Here is a 24,586-nt window from a genome sequence, read left to right on the forward strand (position 1 = left end):
TAAACAGGGATGAAACAAACTCTCTCATTCTATTTGAAATAGACTTTGAAGGTATCTCCTTTGGCAGACGAATGGGGTTCATCAAAAGGAGGTATTTCTACACTGAACAGGGAACTTTGCATAGGGCTGGCTCAGCAACCAAACGTGGTAGTGACCCTCGTAGTATCAACATACGACGAAACGGAGAAGCAAGCAGCTCTAAAGGAACATAAAGTACATCTTGCCGCACCGGATTTTGAGCTACCTGGGTATGATTCCGTCGCCAAGTTAGCCTTTCCGCCTGGTGATCTCGCTATTGACGTCGTCATAGGCCACGGTAGGAAGCTAGGACCACCAGCGAACGTCGTAGCAAAACAAAGGAGGTGCAAAAGAGTTCACATTGTGCATACAGCAAGCGAACAAATCGCAATGTATAAAAACACAGACCAAGCGATAGCTGACGGCGATCGCAAGCACCAAATAGAAGTAGACCTGAGCAAAACGGCTGATGTCGTTGTAGGCATTGGACCAAAACTCACTGAAAATATCAAGGTCAGTCTTCGTGCGCACAGGAAAGATGGAGACGTGTTAGACCTCACGCCTGGTATTTTCAGCGAATTTAGTGAGCTACAGCAAGCCAGCGCGGATGGAAAATCGTTTTATACGTTGGTATTTGGTCGTGGTGACTATGAAGATTTTGAGCTAAAGGGCTACGACATTGCTGCCAAAGCCGTGGCTGGTTTGAAAGACAAGACTTACCAACTTGTGTTTGTCGGCGCGCCAGAAGGAAAGGAAGAAGAAGTGAAAGAAAACTTACTCAAATGTGGTATTTCCCCGACCCAGCTAACGGTCCGCGGATTTCGCGAAAGTCGAGAGAAGTTGGGCGAACAGTTCAGTCAGGCAGATCTCGCCATCATGCCCTCCAGGACGGAGGGATTTGGCCTCGCTGCGCTCGAAGCTCTTTCTGCCGGCCTTCCAATCCTTGTAAGTGATAACTCAGGTCTTGGAATAGCTTTAGCTGAGATCCCGTCTGGAACAGCTTCTGTGGTGTACTCCGACGAACCCAGGAAATGGGGTGAAGCTATCGAGCTCATCAGAAAGAAACCAAGGGCGATCCGACTGAAAGAAGCCAGCAACTTGCGGTCAAGCTATGATCAGAGATTCAAATGGCAAGAGCAATGTGCCGCTCTGGTGGAGAAGATACGGGATGTCATGTAGGCTATGCTGGGATTGGACTAAAACTGAGACTACATGACTGTTTAAAGGAACTCAGTCACGGCATTTTTAGTTGTTTTTGCCACTCACAAAATTACCTTGATATTAAAGGAAACCTGAAAATGGTAGTTCACTAAGATAGAAAAACCGGCACCAATGAGATAATAATAAACCATAAAGGAACAAGGATGGTTAAGGATGGAAACGATTAACACGGATTACAAACAGCGAACTTAGCGAATTTAGGCTAAACTTTTTAAGATGTGCAAATCGTGACGAAGCTCCTTTAAGACCATTTATGGCTTATGATGACGTTATGTCTTGTTCAGTTTGTCCTTGGTGTTCCCGAGTTTAACTCCTCGGTAACGTTTGTAAATAGCCAACTGCCTTACGTGCCTTCTGCTAGTTGGGATTTTTAACGATTTCGTGTTACAGTTACAGCAGTCAGCGGGCCGAGTGGTTAAGGCGCCGAACTTGAAATCCAGAGGTCTCAGGTTCAAGTCTCCCTTTGATCACTAAGCTGGAGTTGTTTCTTGGGAGACCCTAGTTTAACTCCTCGGCCACGCTTGTAGATAGGCAACTGGTATATGCCTCCTGCTAGTTAGGATTTTTAACCTTGTTATGTTCATTTGTAATATTTGTTTCACTGTTTGTTTCCATTGGCTCTGAGAAGCGCAATGGGAGAGTGGCAAATTACGATATATAATTTTATCTAGTTGAATCTCCACCCGGAAAGTACATGCAACTGAAATGTTATAATCGTGATTGACAGTAAGAGTCTATGATCATAGTCTCTTGGAGACAGTAACTACTCAAAATTTGTTTCAAACGAAGCATTGAAATTGTTACAACCTCAGTAAGCGCTTGTATCTGTTAGAGTACATTTTATCATTTTTACCACTATTTCTAAGCTTATATGGTTGCTTATTAAACAAATAAAGAAGTCTAAGCCGTGTATTACACTGTGATAAAACACGACGGGCATTTGACAACACGAGGGAAATGCAGAAAACACGAGCTGCAGGCGAGTGTTTTCTACATTTTTTGAGTGTTCTCAAATGTCCGGAGTGTCTTATCACAGTGTAATACATGCACGGCTTAGGCTTCTTCATTTGCTTTATGATATAGATTTTCCACGCGCAAAACAATAAAACACGCTTTTTCTATGTTTTATACTCTGATAAACATGGGTTTTTGACCAATCAGAGCGCAGAGTGCTATCTATATTGTAAATCTAAATAATGTATTCTAAGTAACCTATCACAGCGCTCAGAGCATGCCTTGAATGCACTACCCTGATTCTTAGACAGTCCAGGTCGCTGGCGGCCACGCACTCTCTCAGTCGCACTCTCTTCCTTCCCTTGGGGAGGGGAGAGAGAGTGCGTGGCCACCAGCGGCCTGGACCGTTTGAGAATCAGGCTATGAATGTACTGTGTGCAACATTTTTTTTACATTTATACGACGGTCAGAAAGATGACCCAAAGATGCCTATACTCTAGTATACAGCTGTAAAGTTAAGAGTTCAAGAATAAACGTCTGTTGATCTTAAAAAATACTTCTACCTTAATCGTCCGTAGGAAAAAGGATGGCGAGTGGTACATTTACCCATAGTTCTTAGCGTATGAAAACCTTAACTTAGCAACGTTCATGAAAACGTACAGAAAAGTTATAAAATCTTCAAACCTAGGCTGCACAATTTCCTTAATACAGGGACAAATATTGTAAAAAAATTGGCTTTCTGTGTCTTATAGGCTGTGTTAGGTTTGCAAGGTATTGTGGTAAATGTACAGCCGCCATCTTTTTCCTACGGTGGATTGATTTCACCAAGAGCAAACTATTTCGCCGGTACTCAGTTGTGCATATGGGTGGAGAGAGGCACTGGGAGATCTAGAGTAAATTGTCTTGCTCAGAAATACGCAATGACATCGGCCAGGGCTTGAACCCGGACCGCTTAATTGAGCTTGATCCGGAAACCAGCGCGCTAACCATTATCTCACTGCGTCCTTCATAAAAACTATAAAAACATCAGCTTTTTTTTTCAAAGATGTCAGGTGCCTGTCCTTCATAACAGATAGATTCCTAAGAAACAAATAACTTGATTCTTACGAAAAATGAGATGTTAGTCCTATTTGAATCTTAAGTCTCCAAAATCATACCAGCAACAATTGTCCATATTCGTATTCTAGAGTTTGGACTGGAACTAGCTTTCAACTGAGGTTAATGCGGGGAGTCTTTTCAAATGCAAATGCATTAATCTCTTTTTAATGATGTTTCCCCGCAAGAGCCTCCATTGCAAGCTAATTCCAGTCCAGTACCGAGAATACGAATATGGCCTAATAGACGGGTAAGCTCGAGGCTTCCACCGACTGCTAATATACGATGTACCAGGCTCTAACTAATTATCAAAGTCTGTAGAAGCAGAGAGCGAGCCGTCAAAATTGTTTTAGCATTAACTGACCAATCTATTCAACAAAAAATATTTTTATTAAAAATCTTTCAATTCATTTACAAATCATATTGCACATTTATCTGATTGGCGAACATTGAGTTCTGCTCAATGTACGGGTGTAATTTACCACAGCTATGTAACTCTAACTCCCTTTTAGAGGTAATGGTAAAGTAGAGAAATAGCCGCGCGAAATCTGGGGACGATGCGCGTGCGTCTCGCCTCAATTTTCGCGCAATAATGTTACTTTCCTTTGTTTCGCTTCTCGCGCTATGAACTAAGGGAAAAGATGGACCAATCTAAACAAAGGTGATTCGGTTACTAAGATCAATTTTCGGTGAATGTTTTAAGCATGGTTACGATTCTTTAAAAAAATACACTCTTCTTAACACAAGAATATATAAAATATAAAAAGATATAAAAATAACACGTATTCTATAAGTTAAGAATACGTGTTAATGCAAGGTACACAATTCTTTACCACCCTCGGTAATTTGTCACCAATATTGACCCCAGGCCACTTTCCATATCAAGTCACCCCTTCCCGATTTGAAGGAAAAAGTCACGATGCCCTGGGGAGACGTCGGTAAGGTAGTGGAAGATCACATGGCGGTATTACGGAAAACATATTAGGTATATAATCAAACTTCTTCAAATTGGAAACCTCCCACAGAGTAACAGTGGGTCCGTAGGCTAAAACTACATTTGGGTAGAGGACACATCCATCTCATAAAGGGACGAGCGGACAAGGTCTTTCTAAGGTGTCTACTCCTCCCCGATGTGCTAATAAACCTTATCTCTTAAACTAGTCCAGCTAGCAAATGTAAATTAAGTGTAAATGGTACAGGATATATTGAACCTTGGGAGGGTAAATGATGCACATGGAAACTACTACATTACTCTCCACAGCAGTCAATCGCACTCCGGGCGCGCTGTTTCTTCCAAAACTGCAGCCCTCAAAAACTTTACTTTGGACAAGCCAAAAATTGTAGTCAATGAAAAGATTTTTTTCCGCTGCAAATAATGAGAAAATATAACAATTTTAATTTACTTACAAGTTTAGCGGCTCGTAATTTGAGTACCACTTCTCGTTCTGTCCCGTTTTCTTGCCAAAGTCTAGCAAAGTTTTGCTTGAAACTCTTCGAAACAAAGAGGAGTAATTTTTGCGTTTGACCGCTGTGCAACAATATACACAAATGCATTAAGCAAAGACGGAATGTATCTATCATTTGTTTCAAAGAATACGGGTGGATATATTGAAATTATGAGGCTTTGAAACGCCTGCAAAAACTCTTCAACTACATCTACAAAACGTCTTTCAAACATACATTACTGCAGTGAAAGACGAATAATGTGCTTTTCACTTCGGTTAGTGTCTGCACGTTTTTTTGTGAGTTCACCCGAGTGTGTTCATGTTGACATGTTGCTGGTTTAGCTTTTGGCTTTCTTATCGTTCCTTGACGCCAAACTGATTCTCAGTGGTGTCCTTACTGTTACAACGGCGCCTACGGTTATTTAACTTTGCGACATCTCTCTTAGCAGGGCTGGCATCCTTTGGGTTCAAAGTCGACGCTTGTTCCCTTCTGAGTGACATGTACTCTCTTGGCATAAGCTCTCTATACCCTGGGGTATCTGGGCTGTCTGGGGTACTTTGACCTCCTGCGTTATGGTTCAACCGTATGTCTGCCAGCTGCAAGCTTCCTATTTCGGCATAAACCGGGTCATCATGGTTTTGTACCTCTCCCTCTATAGAAACTGAACCGTGTTCAGGATTGCTAGTAAATTCGTCACAGCCAACTGCCTCAGAACTTTCGCTACAGCCGCTACTTCCAGGGTTTTTGAAACTACAGGCCTCAACAGAATTTGAGGTTACGGCGCCTGCTATCTCTTCGTACAATTCTTCATCCTCTGGATCGGCAGTTTCACTTCCAACGTCCTCTGCGATATAAGAATGTTCGTTCTCGGAGCTACAATTTTTCGAGTGTTCATCTGTGCTTGACGACTGGCACAAAGCTGGAGATTGGTTACCAATCTCCTCGTAAAGGGATTGGTCTTCTTCTATCTGTTCTTCGAACGAGATATCGTCGTAATCCTCGTCATCGCGCAGCACCTCGGTTACCATGTCAACTGCTGTCTTGGTGACGCCAAACTGTACATTCTGGCAGCGAGGCTCAGGGGGGACCATCTTCGAATCGACGACTCCCTTTGTACTTCTTACGTCATCGTAAAGCTCCTCCTCTTGCAGATTTGTCTTGGTGACGCCAATCTGCACATTCTGGAAGCGAGGCTCAGTGGAGACGTCCTTCAAGTGGACGACTTCCTTTATCAGGTGCAAACAGTCATCATATTGACCAGCAATCTCGTCATAAGGATCCTCCTCTTGCAGATCTGTCTTGGTGACGTCAACCCATACATTTTTGTACCGAGGGTCAATAGTGAAAGAGTTCGGATCGGGGAGTTCCTGTGGGCTTCTGAGGTTACAACCGCCACGAAGCTGACAGGTAAGAGCTTCCTCATACAGATCTTCGTCTTGCAGATATGAAGAGCTCTGAGTGCAGTCCTTCCCCTTAAAGTCGTCATACAGTTCTTCGGGTACTCGCTGTGCTGTAGCATTACACTGAACGTATCTGTAACCGTGTACTGTAAAGAAGCCTTCGGAACACATTTCCTCGATAGCTCTTTCGGAGTGGTTTTCGTCTTTGATTGACACATGGTAAGCATCTTCAGGCTGACTGATTGACAGGTCTGGCCACTCACTTTTCTCGTGATTTTTCAACCACAATGACATCATCCAGGACGTCATCGGTTGCCTTCAAAAGAGGAAGTGATATTAAGTAATTATTAACCGATAGCGAGGTCAATACGGCAAGGCCCAGGTTTGGGATTTTCTCGTAAAGACCAAATGTTTGAGGTTAATAAGTTGTTTATTATATGGCTTTTTGCTTTGGTTTTGCGGGCCCGTAATTGGCCCGTGGGCATTAGGGGAGATTATTATATGGCTGTGTCTCACTAGGACTGGGAACTATATTGAAGGCGGTCTAGATTTTCCTATCTAGACCGGCATCTAGACCGCTTATGTTTTAAGGTAAAAAGTTGCAAACTAAAATGCAAAAATATTGCCTTTTTTCTTCCAACAATATTTATTTATGGAAGTGCCAAAAAGCTTGATGAGAAAAAAAAAGTAAAGAGGACGAGCAAACCTTGGCAGATTTTAGTTCAGCTCATCGCTGTTCGCAAGCAACATGTCAGCTAGTACAAACCAGGTACATTAAAAGAATTAATTTATTCCTGTTTGCCATATAATAAACATCTTATTAACCGAGCTTAGTCGGTCTGTATGGGAGAACCTTGACTTCGGTCGTGTGTACAGACTTGCGTTCGGTCTGTACTCACGACCTCGGTCAAAATTCTCCCATACAGACTTCCTGCTCGGTTAATAAGAGCTAAATAATGCCCTACAATTAGCCATTCAGAGCGCGCGTTATATCAGCCACAAACACAAGCCATATAATAAATTAACGTAATGATTGAGAAGAGACGCTTATTACCCTTAATTACATATAATAAAACCAAGTTAAGCATGCGATCACATGCAGGATTTAGTTATCTCCCGCTGTTTATAAGATGGTTCACTGATATTTGTTGTTTGGAAAAAAATCTATAAATCCAGAAATTAATCCATTGGCTTATAAGTACAATGAGAGTGATCGACGAATGGTACAAAACAAATGTTTTTATTCAGAGGTTGTTCGCTAGTGGAGTTTCAGCCCATAAAACTATGTGTTTAGAATAAGGAGTTTTTATTTTCAATTTGAGAAGTACACAGTGACAAAGATCTACCAACCTGCTCGTAAGACAGTCAAAAATGGCGATGAATGGCGGCCTCTGCACTGGGTCATAGGTCCAACATTGATGCATTATGATATAAACCCAATCGGGACAACCCTCAGGTTTGGTCAACGGTCCCTTGTCTCTTATGTGAAGGAGAATCTGTTGTTGAGATAAGGACATGAGCTTTGATTTTGTACCATTGTGTTACAATAATTTTTGTTGCCTTAATTTAGCGTAATCGGGGTAATACTCCATTTATTTCGGGTGCCCAAGGCAGGAGACCTCTCAGCTATTCATAAGAGCAACAGCCAAATTCATACTAAATGGCCAGTTAATAATATCTTTATAGGACGGCGCATGCCTTTTAAAAGGGTAACACCCTTAAAATTCTGTATCCGAGTGTTTTGTTGATAAGGATGTGCAAATGTTTTTTATAAAGTTTTAATTTATTTTTTACCACTATTTAAAGTTGGAAAACTAATACTTTAAAGCGAATTGTTCATGCAGTACGCGCCAAAAAGCAGAATATTCGCCATTCGCCACTCAAGAGCGGTTTTTTTTTTTAAGTTCACCACTCCCGCGGATTTCTCAGAGAATATTCTTTACAACAGTCTTTTTTTGTTTACACTTTTTTCATCTCACCTTCCAGAGGAGAAAAATTGCCTAAAAATCTATTTTTCAATCAAAGCAATGACTTTTCCTGGTCTATATCTACTCTTGAACTCAAACCTCTTTCGGTCTTCTTATGACCCTTTATTGATATATTGTTATGGTACCTACCTCGTCAATGACAAGGTCACAGTAAGGCACGGAATATCCTCTTCTCTCCTGACCAGTGGCGAATGCAGTGTACAACTCCCACGCTAAGATCCCAAACGCCCACACATCACTAGCGTGAGAATAGTTGTTCTCTAAAATCAGTTCTGGTGAGCTCCTGTTAAAATATTAAAAAGTAAATAAATGATCAACGTTGCAATATGACGTGTGCAGGAACTAGAAATTGAAATGGCTTTTCATTCAGGCGAAATTTTCGAGTTAAAAAAAATTTAAACTCTCGGATTGCTCTAGAATCAGATTTACTTACCCTCCCCAGTGGACCAAAACCCAGTTGAAATTGTTAAAAACGTTTTCCTAATAACATGACTGTTGTAAAATGTAATTGAGTTAATTGAAATAATAACTTGTCAGCGAAACTGATTTGCTTGGAACATTTAAAAGCGCACTGTAGTTTGCATCATTATGTAGGAAATGCTACAAGACATATTTTACTTGCTAAATCTAAATCTACGAAAACTTGTGGGTAAATTATATCAAGTCTCTTTTAATCAGTTGAATCATTTTCGAAAGGAAAATTTGACTTGAATTTTACACTTTTCAAACAAAGCCCTTTATAATTTCGTCCTCATCCCTTGATTGACAGGTGAGCCCTGATCTTTCGTGGGCACCCCCTTCCAATTATCTGCGCTGACGTCAGTGTACAGCTTTCTCTAGGTCTCCTGTTTTCTGTTTTTTGCGGTCAAATATCGTTCTTCTCTAGAACTTATTCAGCGTAATATAAAGTCGACCAAACAAACAGGAAATGGAACGTAAATGAAGGTAAATTAACGTTAGAATTTTATCTAGCTGCTAGTGGTTCGAGGATAAACGTTACAGTGGTGTTTATATTCAATTCTGAACCGCAAAATGTTCAAAGGGATTCCGAAATGCCCGTCAACTTTCCACGGCCAACAATTTAAGCTTACTTACAAGCTTACACAGTTTGCTGTTTAATAACCGAACGCTTTGTATAATGCGACATGTGTAAAACAACAGATTTAATTTTTATTTAGTGGGGACTGCTGATACTCTTCAGGTTATATTATTCTACGAACGTTTATATTATTCTATGAGTGTTGAACGCACAGGGAAAAATTGTTAAACTTTTTACAACAGCCAAGGTTAGAAAAGCTCACTGAAGTATGCTGCGTTGAGAATTATCACAAAGATAGCTTGGAGAATTCTTCGTTATTGTGTTGTCTTGTTTTACTTTTTAAAGTTGAGAAAAGGCGGCAGTTACGGCTTGATATTTTGAAAAACAACGACCTTGAAGGTCAAGTTTGTGCATGGCAAGAAATCGACATGGAATTATTATTTTGGCGAAAACAATCCTTTAAACCCTTTTAGGTACGTTGTATTGCTTGAGTATCTATACAAAAGTTGAATGAATTTTATATATGGTTCCCGGGAATCTCTAATATTTCACATTAAAATTTGTCTTTACTTTACTTCTCGAGGCTACAGCCCGTTTGTTAAATTTGTGTCAAACGTAACTCGACTCAGTTCGCGCCGGAAGAGTCTTATATATGCAGGCAAAACAACCCAGGAATTCTTCTCTACTTACAAGGCTGTAGCATCTTCAAAAATCCTCTCAATCAGACTTTTTTTTCCTAATAAAAGTTGAGCTAGCCAAAACGTTTTTAGGAAGCGCTTATTCCGCGCAAGTTGTTTTCGCCAAACTGGCTTACTACGGTAAAAACTCGTGTGTAAGACCTGACATTTTTTGAAGTCTGGCAAAATAGGTTCTTCTAATTTGGGGTACTTATTGGCAATTTAAGCTGAGTAGGTTCTAAGTTTCTATTAAGAGGATACAGTTGTTGATTGCCAGAAAAATAAACAAACTTGGGGTGGGCCTTGAATGTACAGTACAGTATTTACATATTTATTCACAACCGTATTATGATAAGCCTAACATAACTGATAAAGAAAATGTGTATGTAGTGCTGCCTCCATAACAACAACAACAACAACAACAACAACAGGTTTTTATGTTTTGGGGTTTTAACATTGCAACTTTCTGCCAGCAGGTTCAGTCTTAAACCACTAGGTTCTCACACATGGGTTTTTACTGTAGTTGACTTTTCCGGGCGGTTATGCTAAAATCAAAACAAGGGGTCTCGATAATATAAACAGCAAAACTCTTACTGATTTAGAAAGAGCAGCAATTTTTTAGAACGATGTGGATGCGGTTATAGAGCAAGCACTGTGGAAAACACTACGCTTTTTTCAAAGACCCGGCTAAGACTTTATCCACCAAATATTGCAGTACAAAAATAATGTAGATAGGGAAGAAGGCGTCTAGATTTATATTTATAACTCTAATTCAGTAAACGCGGCTGGAGAGCCTCGCGCGTTGCGTGGGTGTTTCGTGGAGCGAGAAAGTAGGAGGCGGAGAGAGGGTGGGGGAGGTTTGAGTTTGGATTGCAGAGTGTTTTCCCAGAGCCTGAAGTACTGTCACAAAGCCTAAGATATTCTAAACTTCTAATTTCTATGCCTTTGACGTATTCAGAGTCCTGCATTTGTCCAGGGTCCGGGATGGGAGAGTGACATGTTAGAAAGCTATGACTGACAAGAGTAAGTATCTTATAGATTGTTCTAGAAGTAATATACGACGGGGCAAACAGTGGTAAATGGCTCTCATCATTTCGATTGGTTATTTGATGAGTGATATAAAGACACGACACGTCTTATGTAAGTATTGTTATGCGAAAAAATACGCAAAAATGGCGACTACAAAATTTCAGTTTGCCTATCATTTGTTATTTCGTTCACTCACTGATATTCATTCGTTCTTTTCCGTCCTTTTGTGTGTCCTTTCGTCAGTCCGTCCGTCGGCCATTAATTCGTTCGTCCGTCCGTCTGTGTGTTCGTTCTTTCGTTCGTTCGTTCGTTCGTTCGTTCGTTCGTTTCGACGTTCCTTCTTTCGTTCGTTTCGTTCCTTCTTTTGTTCGTTGTTGGTTCCTTCGTTCTTTGGTTTGTTCTATCGTTAATCTGGTCAACGGATCGTCCACTCTTCGGTGCCGTTCGCTAATTCTTTAGCTCGTCAATTCGTTCTTTCGTTCGTTTGCTGATCCACTTGTCCGCACAACCCGTTCGTTCGTTCTGCGACGTCATAATTTATACATAAGCATAGTACACAACACCCCCCTGTGAATTAAGGTTCCATTATTTGAATTTGCCGTGTGCTTGTCATTGAAGTGATGTTGCAATTTATTATAAGGTGAAACTATTTGTTGATGAGACCTGTATGGCAGTTGTCTATCAAATAGTTTCACTAGTTGTTTGTTTCGTTGATCAATTCGCTACTTACCAGCGAGTCGAATCAGAAGGCATGGAACGTTGAATGACGCATGACGTACTTGTGACGTCATCTGCCCTCTTGGGCAAAGATTTGGAGCGACCCAGACGGGCGACGTGAATCTGTTGAAAGTTTAAATTAATATAAAATGAGTATCAAGGGTACAGCCAAATTACAATTACAGATTTTATTCATAGCTCGATCCCTATATCTTTTCTTGATCACATACTATACTGCCCAGGGCCGCTTGAGAGTTGTTCAAGGTTACGTTTAATTGTCTTGATTACATATCGCTAAATCAACTTCTGAAATGTAATTGCTAATTTCAAGTCATATGATGTTCTGGAGAATTACCACTTTCATTTATCCAGTCTTCATTATACAGTCATATTATCAGATTTGAAGAGAAAAATTCTTGAATGGTCTGAATTGGCTTAACAAACAAAGAAACAGACGAACGGGGTCTACAAATTGCATAACATTTCTGCGCCTCGAACTTATCCCGTTTGGACAAACCCCTTTTTTTCGAATTTTAATATTTTGATGGTTTATATCTATTTATTTTGTTTTGTTTTGTATATTTACTCTTGTACCAAGTTTGTGATATTTATGTGTACCAATGTATTTGTTGTGCCTCTTTCCTGACTCTCACATTTTTAATTATTATAATTACGGTCACCCAACTAGTTTAGCTTTTTAGTTATTTTGGGTGTCCCTCTACTGTATGTACTGTATTGTTTATTTATTTATTTATAATTATAATCTTGTAAATTCTTTTAGTTGTTTACAGTAGTAGAAATAAACTGTAGTCCTGACCGCTTTCATCATCCTTTGAGGTCTAAATTAGCCGTTTCTTTCGTTATATAGATTGCACACATGAGACCTATTTCGAAATTTCATTTCTTTGTACGGAATGACTACCAGCAGCCATGTTTAAAATCCGAGACTTAAAAAGCATGCATTAAAATCAAAAGTCGATTGAATGGTTATGTCTATCAATTTCTGCTGTACACTTAGGCCCCATTTATATGGTTTCGGGTACCCGAGACAACCCTTCCCCCGCAAGGCAACTTTATCGAGCGTTTATACGTGAAAACATTGTCCTTGTAGTCCGAGTCAAGGTTGACCCTGCATGATTATTCATGACCCCTATTGAATAACATCCCTTTTCCCTTGGATATCCCTCGGTCATTCGATCAAAGTGGGTTTTCAATTCTTTGATACGAATTTCTGCTTTAGATCCTATACCTAGGCATTAGGTAAAACTCACCACGCCGAGAATTGTCTCGGTTAGACGAGCCAAAGTGTTCGTTCATATGAAGGAAATTTGTCCCGCTCGCCTGGGTTACCCTACATGCCGAGGCGAGACAACTCGCCCACCCGAGTTGTCTCACCCCCGAGACGGATTTGCAATGCTCATGTAAAGGGTTGGTTGAATTTTGCGAAGAAATAACTGAAAATTTACTTCGGCCAGATATGGCAATGTTGCAAGACAATGAAAATTCAACATAAACATTTCCGCATGAACGGTGCGCTCCGAGACTCGTTTCGAAGCAGAGGTAACAGCAACTCGGAAGTGCTTGTTATAACAATTGAATAGATTCAAAAAAAGAAATTGGCATACTCGCCTGCCCATGCGCGCGAGTATCTGACCGGACGTACCTTGTTTGGTTCCAACACGCTCACATATTCAGCGCGAATATCTCCATGTACAATGTGGTTTACATGAAGGTAGTGCAGAGCGCTCGCCACTTGGGACAAGAACATAACTATGTCGCCCTTCTGGCATCGTCTGTCAAGGACGTATTCTTTCAGGTTCCCAAGGGTAGAGTCTATTGAGATCTAGTCAAAAGCAAATTAACATACAATTAGGTAACTAGAGCGTAACATTCCCTCTATCTCATGTTCAAGGACAAATATCCCAGCATCTCTTCACGCTAAACGGAATCTATTGTGTTTATTATCCTTGAAATCTTTTTGGCGCAGTTTTGACATTCGGATATTCCCATTTTTAGCTTGGGGATATTCAGTCACGTGACGCGTTTAGACTAATCGCGCGTGAGCGAAAATATTTGATGGATTATAAGTACTAATACTCAAAGGTTAAGAAACATTTGTAATCTTGTCATATTTTTCTGAATTCTGTTTAGCTATTACGATTAGAGTGACCGTTGCGTGTTATAGAACATCGACAGTTGACGCTCAATAACTCAAAGCCAGAGAGTAAATGCACCATTACTCCATTTGTAAAAATGTTTAGAGAGAGTGGAGGTGCCAAAAAGAGGAGGGGGGAGGGATAGCACGTAAGATATAGGCTTTGGAAAGTAGCCACTTTCTCGCTGCGAAAAGGTGAAGGAAAGAAATGACATTTTGTCTTTTCAGGCTTAACAATTTATAACAATAGAGGAAGGGAACTTTCTTACACCTGCAACTAGAGGCATGACATACTTACCATTTCAACAACTGGGCAATGGGACTCTAAATTCTCTATCTGCCATATCTTGACAAGATTTGGATTGTTGAGAGTACGCAGCTTTTTCAGATGCTGTTTATCTGCACCAGTGATCCTTTCCTTTACCAAAGGACCATCCTATGAAAACACAATAGCAGTCATTCCAAGAGGTTACTTTACAGACCTACAAATGTATTTGATGAGGCACTAAAAAATAGAATTAAATTACCATACATCCTTAACCAGCCAGTGACCAACTGGTGTAAGTGCCCATAACAACCCGTTTGCGGTCAGTAACTCGGTCACAGCATCTGATTGATCTACCTCACAAGTGACCACATCGTGAGACAGACGATCATACTTTTTTATTTATGTATTTCACCACAACTACAGCCTTTATCTAACTGTTACCTAACTGATCTGCTGAAGCAATAGCTACTATCTCACTTTGCTTACTAAGGTGAATAATATTCAATTTAAATATGTGTTTAATGCTGTATGAACTGCATGCATTGAATACACGCGTGATGGGAACTTTCAAATTTACCTCCTGCTATCCAGGCCTACTCAAATCCTCAGAAACTCGCTTCTCCAGGGATATGCTCACCCGCCTTCTGCTCCCACTCACCCATGTCTCGTTCACAATAACTATACGTCATTTAACTCTTAACTAAGCGTTTTCATCCTATGGTCTTCACATTTATTAGTATCAGTAGGTTATTACCGTCCAGTACGGCAACATCCCTTCCCCCTTCCACCACCGCTACACAGACACACAATCATCAAATCTCTCTACCTTTCCCCGGTCGTTGTTTCGTAAGTAACGTGAACATTCCCACGTTTAATTTTGTAATCAATTTAACTCTCTCCTAAGGATATGGTATATATGGTGTACTCAAACCTCATTTGTAGGGACATCCCAGGCACCACAAAAAGCTCTTCATATCAAGCGAGATAATTTGCGAGAACTTGTATGACATAAGGAGCAATAAAATTGCCCTCAGTTAATAAGGAAGTGAGCGCGAATTATAACTATTATTTCACTACTAACCTGTCCCAAAAATCTTTTTGGCAAATCATCAGCACCGTTGTCTGACTGAAAGAAGGAAGTCTATTGAAAGAGAAAATGCAACTTGGAGTTATCTTTGTCACCATCCAGTTTTACTGGTACGGTGCAAAAACACTTACTTAACCGCGAAATGGTATGACGAAATCCTCTTGGAGGCCCCCCACTATTCATTTTGGTTATACCACTTACACAGTTGTACAGTAAACACCCTCATGTCAGAACCTATGATTTCGGGGTTCAGGCTAATCAAGTTCTTATTTGCTGGGTGCTTAGTGAGAAATCTGTCTGAAAATGTTCTTATGGTCATTCCCCAGTATTGCATTGCGCATCCCTACTGCGCATAATTTCACGCGTGATTAGCGCGTGCGCATTAAAAAATGGCGGCTTTTTCTTTACGGCTGGACCTCGCCATAAAGGTAAGTCGTCATTTTCTCGAAAACGAGTACCTTGACAATTCTCAGTGTAGAACAAAAGACAATCGTCGGAAACGTGAATTTAGCAAGCAAGCGTGACTATAATCATGGTACTATTATAAGAATTTATTGGGTATAAACGAGGTGCTGTTGCTCCTAAACCAACACGGGGACCCCTCATTTCTATTTCAAAATTTAAGTTCCTATAATAGAAACAATCAAAAATCTCAATGCAGGTTCCATTTCAGTGGAATGACCTTAAAATGTTCTTAAAATTTGTTTCCGAAATACCTTATATTACATAATACATTACTAGAGGTTTCATTAACATATAATGTTTTATTACTTACACTTCGACACACTAAAAAAATTAATTTCAAATAAAAAATGAATGAATACCACTACCAATAAAAGTAAACATTAAGGGTTTGTAAGGTCTAGCACACCATAGTAATTTAATATCTGAGAGCTTTCTTATTCTTGCATCCTCTTTCTTTTTATGTAAGAACATGTTTTATTTATCAGGCTGAAATGGTTCTTATATTTATGGTGCTTTATTGGCCAACTTTCAACCTGATGTTCTTAATCCACTTGTTCTTATATGTGGGTGTTTATTGTTTAACTTACGTAATTGATGTGCAGCTCTAGTGGTGGCGGGTCATCCCTCGGGATCTCCTCTTTCAAAGAAAAGGATTCACAAAATTAGTGTCTGGTATTCATTATTTTTTCTTCTTAAATTTACTCAATTGTTATCCCATACGCAGAAATCATTAGATTTGGTTGTTGTTTTCTTATGTACTTATGCAAATGGAGTATTTTTTTTTTTAATTGATTGCAGAGGAAACATGGCTGAAATTTCCAGCTCATTGTTCGACGTGAATTCCTCGTCCTAAAGCAACCCTCTCAGACGAAATCAGTCGGCTAAGGATGGCTTTATGTGTTCCGTTTTCCGCGCTGCCGTAAACAAAAAAATATATAAGTTACCTGAATTCGTTGCATGTTCTTGCAATTTCTCCAGCTTCTCTTTGAGGTCAGCAAGGGTTGGCCTTTTTCTTCGCTGCCATTCCCAACATTGCCTCATTATGTCATATTCTGCATTTTCAAAACATGATTCACGCGGCAAGACGTGTCTTTTGTACACAACCTATAACGGTGACATGCGTTGCTATGTCAGTTAAGTGTAGATTACAATCACTTGTCTGCACCCTATCGACCCAATATCGCAAAAGTTGCTTTACACTCGACGGCCACTTTCACTGTCATTTCTTTGCGTGTTGCTCTGCGAAATCCAACCATATTGCTCTTTTTATATGTATCTATCTGCAATCCCCGTGCTGTATTCAAGACGGCGGAATCACCAGCTCTGTACGTAGTCGTTTATTTAGCAGAATAAAGTGACTAGGTGTATTCCTACTGCTGGATGTATGCAATGATACCGTATGTAGGCTTCCCTCAGCAATTTTGCCGGGTTATTCAATCTTTCGCAGTAACTCATTTTAACTGGACCAAGGCTTTGCAGATTTTCTCTGACAATATTTATTTGCACTTTAACTAACGAAATCGTATTAATTTTTTTCTCACAATAACCACTTTATACTGCAATAATCTGGCAAATACATCACAGATACAAGTACATTACTTACTGTAGAATAAGCTTAATTTTACCACTCAATTACAGATCAGGATACTCTGATCTTTGCAGACTTGGCTACAAAAGACATGACTAGACTTAGACTAAGATCAGAATGTGAGAGGGTTTACAGATACTGTGAGAGTGAAGTATCTTGCCCAAACAGGCTCGATCCCAGACTCTTCCCATCCTGGAGTGCAACGAAGCACCGACCTACTAGGTCAGACCCTGCTGTATCAATGTTATTTCCATGAAGCAATTTCTGTCGTTCTAAAGTAATTTATGTTAAAATGGAAAGTGCGCCAGGGAAGACGTTTGAGATTTTAATCATAAAAATGACAAATGACACAAAGTAGTCTTTTAAAATGATGAGCACAACGCTTACCTGGCTGATGACTTCATCGTCAATTGAGACGTTTCTGTATGGGCCACACCCATATGTGAGCACCTCGTACATAAGCACTCCAAAGGCCCACACATCAGAGGCAGTGGAATAACGGTGCTCCAAAAGACACTCTGGTGCTTGCCATCTCTTCGGCAGCTCCTCAGCTGTTGTGCTGATGAATTCTGGAAGACCATCATCCAGTGAACAATAGCTATACTGAGAATCCGGATTTTCAGCTGCAAGTAAAAATAACATGACATAACTTCTCATTTGAAGATTACTTTTCAATGTCGCAGTGACTTGCGGGAGATAACGTTATTGTTGTTGAGGGGGAAGCGGGGGTGGAGTTTAAACCCGTTATAGGTAGGACTTCGTCACTAAAACGAACCTCTGGCACCCAGGGTATGGCTGCACTGCTTTTTTACTAGTTCTTTTGTACGGTATTCAAAGAAAGAGCATCTGCCTCCAAATTTTAACGATGCTCCAAAAGGCACTCGGATGCTTTCCATCTAACTGGTAAATGTCATCATTAGGACTTATAACTTCAATCTAGGCAACTGTCGTCGGCCGAACAGTAGTCGTACAATGAGTCTTGGACTGTAAATTAAAAGCAATGCATCGCAATGCCAACTCGTCGTGATAATGGAAACCTCTGTTTATCCTATGGACTACCTGACATAAAATTCATTATAACTTCTGTAAACTACCAAATGGATTTCAAGAACACGTACTTCACAGAAAGCTATTCTACTGTTCATCATTCGTATCGGTTAGGTAACAAGGCATTCATCTGTGTATTAGTTTATAATGCCTTGCTTGTCTTATACGAGTCATGCTTACATGTTATTCAATACATAGCTTAAGATTAGTAAAATTAGTGAAGAGAAAAACTAGTGTCGTTACTAATTGTCCATAAAAAGAAATGTCAACATGTCAAGCCACTGTCAACCTTTTCAAGCCCGAAACCAATCATATTCCTTTTGTTTGCCCAATTTAGATTTGTATGTTCTCAGAGAAAATTTGAAGTGGATCTCAGTTTCCCTAACAAAACGGTACATTCACCTTAAAATTACTATAACTTTGTCTGAAAATAAATTATCAGAAAATCGAGTTTATTTACCTTCGGCAGTGGATTCAGTTTGAAGCTGTCGCAAAGAGTGCATGCCAGTTAACTTACAGACGTATTCATCGCCTACAAGAATGTTCTCGGCTCTGACAGCTCGGTGCACCAATCCTTGGTTTTGCAACAGCAGAAGAGCTTCAATTATGTCGAGGAGCATTTTGAGCAGCAGGACCGTTGGCAAAAGCTCGTTGCCTTCTCGCGAAGCTTGAACAAACTGCAGTAAGTTGCCGTATCTCTCGAACTCTGTAATGATGTGATACGGAAAGCTCTCAGTGTTGTAAGCAAGAAGAACTGTTATGTGGGGATGTTTCTGAACTCTCAATCGACTGAGGTTGTAGGCTTCTCTCACGAGACGATCTCTTGTCTCCGATTGGTCCTGAGTTTCACCTTCCAGAATGTCCTGTTTTGTCATGTGAAGGATTTTCACGACCACTTCCTTCCTTTGAAACATGCCACGTTTGACAAAACAGCTCTGTCCTTGGCTGATGGTCATCTTGTTGACTTCTAATGTCTGATTTCGGTAGTAGGTCGTAAGGCGTTGGACGTGCAGTTCTTCTGGGAGCGCGTCTAGTAAATTGTTATTCTCAAAAAGATGGTTTGCAAAAAGCTTCTTCGTGAAAGGGTCAGGACTAAACAGCACCTCTGAAGACATACGCTCTAGGATTACTCTGCATTCTGGTCTCCTCTGTAGCTTCTTGTCCTTTAGCAGATTTATCAAACAACTCGCAGCCTCGATTCTTAACTCTATATCCAAGGACGAAAACAAAATAATATGGAGATACTTAATATATAAAATAGCAAACCAATTCTGATCAGCAAGTAACTAAGAAATTACTGTATTTATTATGGCTACAATACTAAAACAATCAGTGGCAAAATGAAAACATTTGAGCATTACAATGAGGGCATCAAATGCTCCTAATGTAATCAGGCAGGTCATATATGTACCTCTCGTGACGTTATTCCTTGCCACATCAGACAGGATTGATGCCCCTAACAAACAAAACCTCCAATCATCTCCACCACCCTCCTCTTGATAGGCTTCAAGGATACGCCTTAGAAGAATCATTGCTCGTCTCTCAGTACGCATCTGTCGTTTAGGACACTCACTGTGTACCTGAAGAAAGAAAAACACGGAGACAAATGAAATGGCAACTACGTTTAATTTATCACAGAGATGGAATGGGCAAATTTTTACCGGGAAAAGCATAGAGTTGCTCCATGTTTTCAAGGCATAAACTAGTAAAATAATATTTTTGTGATATGCAGAACACTTAGAGAACATCTCTTGAAGCAACAGTTTTTATTTGCGTTAAGTAGTGTCATCGTCTCTAATTGTGTGAGACTCTATATAGGAATAAGTACTATTTTCGGTTTTTGGTTCTCTAGAGGACTCGTACCTCCGTATCACCAAAACAACGTACCTTTCCATGCAGATAGCACATGATGCAGTGCAGGTCAAACCATTCCCCAGCTTTCGTCTTTTTCACGACAGCTCTACTTTTCTTTAACTTTCGAAGAAACGTCAAGTCCATTACATCAAAGTCTTGTTTCTCAAATAAGCCCTGGCATTGATCAAGGCAGCCACCTAATTTTGAGGCCGCCACCTTGTTATTGGGCTTCAACAAATAGCTTATCGCTTCTTCTATGAATTCCATGGAATAACGGAAATAGTTCTTTTTCTTGTAGTTGATCTTATCGGAGCGTATTTTCAATTCTTCTCGGAGTTTCTTTAGATCGTTGTTGAACGCCACGGTGGAGAAACCCGTTTGAATCTGATGGACAATAATCAAGCATAAGATACGCTGGTAAACAGAAAGTCGAATTTCTTTTACTGAGTCAGCTTCCTCCTTGAAAACAGCTTCCGGAGAGTTGATGGATGACCTTATAATCTTTTCCACCTTCAGAAGATTCTGCTGACAACTTTCGAGCTTATCTCTGAAGAGCAGATACTGAAGCTGCAGCAGGGCTTGTTTAACCACTTCACCGCTGCTTCGACTACTGCTTATCTTGGCCAGGATCCTGTACGCGTTCATTTTGTCGTTAGCCGATTTACCCCAGGACTTTTCCAGATACGGCAGAATGTGAAGCAGTATGAACTGCTCCTTCTCCTCTTTGAGCGGTCCATCAGCGTTGTCGAAATCCGCCACAGATTTTTCTACATCTTCGAGAAATGATGCTATGGAAGACTTAGCATCAGTGACCCCTGATGGAATAATGCACAATGATGACTGACTATTGATTATTTGAATCATCTTCGCTGCATTGTTTTTGTACTGATGGTATCGTTTTCTTGTGAAAACTCAAGACGTTGCGTTCTCGCTGGTTGAGAATCAATTCTTGGTCGCTTTTTGTCAACTTCCCAATTTTTTCTACTCTGAGCATTTTTGAGCACCATCATATTTTCGACGATATCAGATAATCGGCAACTTTTGCAGGTTCTTGGATTTGCTAAGTTATCGAAACTTTATATCCATAAAACAATGTTAATCTGGTTCTTTTAAAAATGGCACACCTTGCATTTTCCTAACATCTGTGAATCATATTTGTTGGTCAGTGGAAGTACATGTAATATGGCTTAGGGGAGTGTCAGTCAATGCAAAACTCAAACAATTACTTGCAAGTAATACGACAATTTGACAACACGGTGAAGTGGGCGGCCATGTACGTGACAATTTTCGCAGTTCCTCTTTTTTTCTATTTTATGGACAATACCTGTTTGACTCTTGCCATACTAAACAGTACATCCTGCATGAGTAATGGCTTACTAAGACTTTTTTGAGTTAACCTTTACACACATTTACCTTGTTGGGCAAGAATCCTTTTACTTGGTTTTGGATTCCACTTTGGGCCGAAGTGTTGCTGGTAATATGCCTCGTTTATGTTGGGAAAGCAATACGTTCCAGAGTTATTCTCGGATGAAAGTGACTTTCTTCCCGGTTTGGCTCTGTCGTAGATATACGTCCCATTATAAATTGGTTCCTGTTGTTCCTTGTCCCTTGAACTTCCGTGTCTAGCACTGTGTTCCTGGACATGAACATCCTCTGGAGAGACATGAAAAGATAGTAACCTGTCAATCCTTAATCAATTCAAGTTAACTACCTGGCCGGTGTTAACTCTGAACCCAGTTGGGGTGGTGGGGGGGGGGGGGGGGAGTAGTGCCATATATTGGCTATATAGGTATAGGTATGTGCCACTGTGAAGGGTATGGTTTTCAAGCAGTTTACTCTAGGATAGGGTATATAGATCAGAGCGTTTGGGTCTAGAATAGGTTATCATTTTTCACAAAACTGACTAGTTGGTTAAAGATTTTATCTAGACTAAGGAAACCAGGAATTGCCACTCAAAAATATAAAAAAAATCAAATCGGCAAGTTTAAATTTATGCAAATCAGCCTCAACAGTGTCGATAGATGGGGGGAATTTGGGAAGTTTAGTATAGGGTAGCAAAATTCAGCTGAACTAGCTCTGGTATAGGCTAAGGATTCCAGGGTCCCAGCGGCACATCGCCACCCAGAAATTCCCAAAGTACCACCCCCCCCGGGACTCTGAATAACAACTTTTGACATTTTAACAGAGTCGATAAGGATGTGACTTATAGCATTCAGAGGAACACGAGCCAATTTGTGAGAATTCAAAAGCGATCATCATGAATACAAAAAAGCACAAACGAGCATTACTAAAGCTTTTCTTGACGAGGAGTGGAAGAAACTGAGTCAAAACGATATAGCTTGAACAAATTGCTTAATTTTTTTTCTAGCTTTTGTCCTTAAGGTAATCTGTCTCACTTTTCCTCAGTCGTACAAATCTTGCGTATTCTCGGTTTATTACTACTTTTCCAGAAAAGCGGTTGTTTGGGATGTAACGCAACGCTCCCCAGGGGAGCGTTATGTGACCTTAGTAATGACTGAGCTAGTAAATACTGACTCATACGCTAAAATACAAAGTACCTCTTGCTGGTGATTGCTGGAAATTATTAGCTTGTGCTCCCGGTCCTACAGCTGTAAAACCACTTCCTGATATGCTGGTGATGTAGTTATAGTAGAACGTCGGTCCACCAGTTTGACACGAGACTTCAATAAAAAAGAAACAAAAATTCACGAATAATTGAAACAGAGAATCATGAATAAGCAGGTGTTGCCTAAACCCATTTAATTTGAGCGCTAGATCCGTTCCTCGCACGGCGGAAACGGGTTCTCCTTTCAAGAGGGAACCTGTACTCCTTTAAATAAACTCTGACCGTAAACGAATTAAGCTTGGGCCGTTTCGGGCAGAGCGTTCTTGACTAAATTCCTTTGCCGAAGTCGGTTGGATTTGAATGCTGAGTCGGGTTTAGCTTGATCAAGTGTAACATAGTTAACCTTACTGATCCTGCACGAATTCCTTAACATTATATTTGTAGCTGCCTGTCTTATCTCGAATTTAATTTGTATTTTATGATTGGGTGTAGGTAATATTGTTATTTTATTGTTAACTTCACTTTACGTACGTAAGATTTTTTATTCAATTTTTAAATCAAGGCATAGACTGTTTCATAAATAGCTGCAATTTTAAATTCCTTTTTTAAGTATTCAAATTGGCCATACTAACCTCGTTTTTGAGGTGATAATTCAAAGGAATTTTTACACTCAAACGAGTTCAGTGAAACCAATTTTCATAAATACAACAGAATTTGAAATTGGCAGCCATTTATGTAAAAGGGTCTATATGCTTTGCGAAAACAGTGCCATATCTCAAGCTTGAAATTTTCATTGCTTGAAATCTTTATTCCTATTAAAATATACAGCTTCAATGTAAATTAGGGTTTAATGTATGAATTATGTGATGAACATAAGTTCGTCATCGATTGTATTAAAAACAACTGATTTTGGCAAACTGTAAGCGGAAGTCTTAATGACTTTGATTGACTGGGACTTTTCCCTTTCATATTGAAAATGACACATCGTGAATTTGCGCATTAACGCATGAATATTTGATTTTCTAAGGCTCGCACAGCAATTGCAGCGTAACTGAATATCACACACCAGCTGTTGTTAAATGTCCTATGCATGCTATTCTCTAACGAGGACTACATGTATACTGTATACCGAAGAGTTTGAGAGCTACTTATGTTTTGCCACGATGAAACGGGTAAAACCTCTCTGCATAGGTTAGCAAGAGTGGTGTTCTGTATATACTTACATGACTATATTACAGTGATTATTGCTATTCACAAATGCGTCGCTGGTTTAATATGCGGTCTAAAGTGAGACAAATATAAACAACTAGCCACCTCCACTGCGGGGACTGTATCATGCTGACCTATGGCTATATGGCTAAGGTTACCAGCGTTTACCATTTAATTTCGTTGCGAAGTTAAGTGAGCTGGGAACATTTGGGGTTTGTTTTCATATTACCCAGTTGAGAATATAATTACTTTCTTACAAACAAAACTCTTGAAGTTCAAATGATATTGCCCACAACCTCAAAAGACACAAACAAGTAAGAAAAGTTAAGAACTTACTGCCAGTTGCCGCCATTATTAGAACGAAAGTAAGGGCTAATTCCTTAACTGCGAACTCTAAAATTTCCGGCTTCACCAGCAACGATGAAATGTGGCACAACCGTTCCCCGAACACCTATTTAAGGATTAACCTAAACTGAAATCAAAACGTCTGGGAAAAATCCCATAAGGGAGTGGACACAGAAAAATCCCTTCCCCTCTAGACGATTGGACGGCAGAATTCTTGGGAAAATCCCTCCGAGTCCAAAGAGCGTATGACATCATCGATTCACAGTGGTCGTGGAGCGTTTCAGACCGAATTACAATATAGAACGTATCAGCAAAACATTGAAGAAAATTAAAGTCGTCAGTACAGGTTATGAAAATTAAAAACAACCAACTCCAATGTGGCTTGATAGACGTGGTCAAAGTGAAGTTCATCGTAGTA

General features: G+C 40.0%; 2 protein-coding genes across 2 annotated transcripts in view; one reads left to right on the plus strand and one right to left on the minus strand.

Annotated features, from left to right (window-relative positions):
- Positions 1-24,586, plus strand: part of LOC145468117 (D-inositol 3-phosphate glycosyltransferase-like) — a 358,913-nt gene that overhangs the window by 3,253 nt on the left and 331,074 nt on the right. Inside the window, exon 3 of the mRNA XM_081451802.1 lies at positions 43-2,535. Within this exon, the coding sequence (XP_081307928.1) occupies positions 43-1,197 (1,155 nt within the window). The 3' untranslated portion in view covers positions 1,198-2,535. The remainder of the gene's footprint in view (positions 1-42; positions 2,536-24,586) is intronic.
- LOC145468079 (uncharacterized) lies at positions 1,197-24,260 on the minus strand. Its single transcript, XM_081451749.1, has 16 exons — positions 24,160-24,260; positions 22,607-22,729; positions 21,462-21,701; positions 20,082-20,863; positions 19,606-19,774; positions 18,655-19,401; positions 17,535-17,770; positions 16,504-16,663; positions 16,147-16,196; positions 15,089-15,148; positions 14,038-14,175; positions 13,248-13,427; positions 11,598-11,707; positions 8,252-8,405; positions 7,485-7,630; positions 1,197-6,450 (listed from the first exon to the last, which is right to left on the minus strand). Exons 1-16 carry the CDS (start codon positions 24,173-24,175, stop codon positions 5,088-5,090), a joined length of 4,674 nt encoding a protein of 1,557 aa, XP_081307875.1. The 5' UTR covers positions 24,176-24,260; the 3' UTR covers positions 1,197-5,087.

This window comes from Orbicella franksi, chromosome 14, assembly GCF_964199315.1.
Source record: "Orbicella franksi chromosome 14, jaOrbFran1.1, whole genome shotgun sequence".
NCBI lineage: Eukaryota > Metazoa > Cnidaria > Anthozoa > Scleractinia > Merulinidae > Orbicella > Orbicella franksi.

Bases quoted from the DNA above. Each gene is read 5' to 3' on its own strand.
- LOC145468079 (XM_081451749.1), bottom strand. The intron at 15,149-16,146 runs GTAAGTTAAACA...CTCTTTCAATAG, and splicing joins TAGAGCTGCACATCAATTAC to ACTTCCTTCTTTCAGTCAGA. The intron at 13,428-14,037 runs GTAAGTATGTCA...GCTTTTGACTAG, and splicing joins ATTGCCCAGTTGTTGAAATG to ATCTCAATAGACTCTACCCT.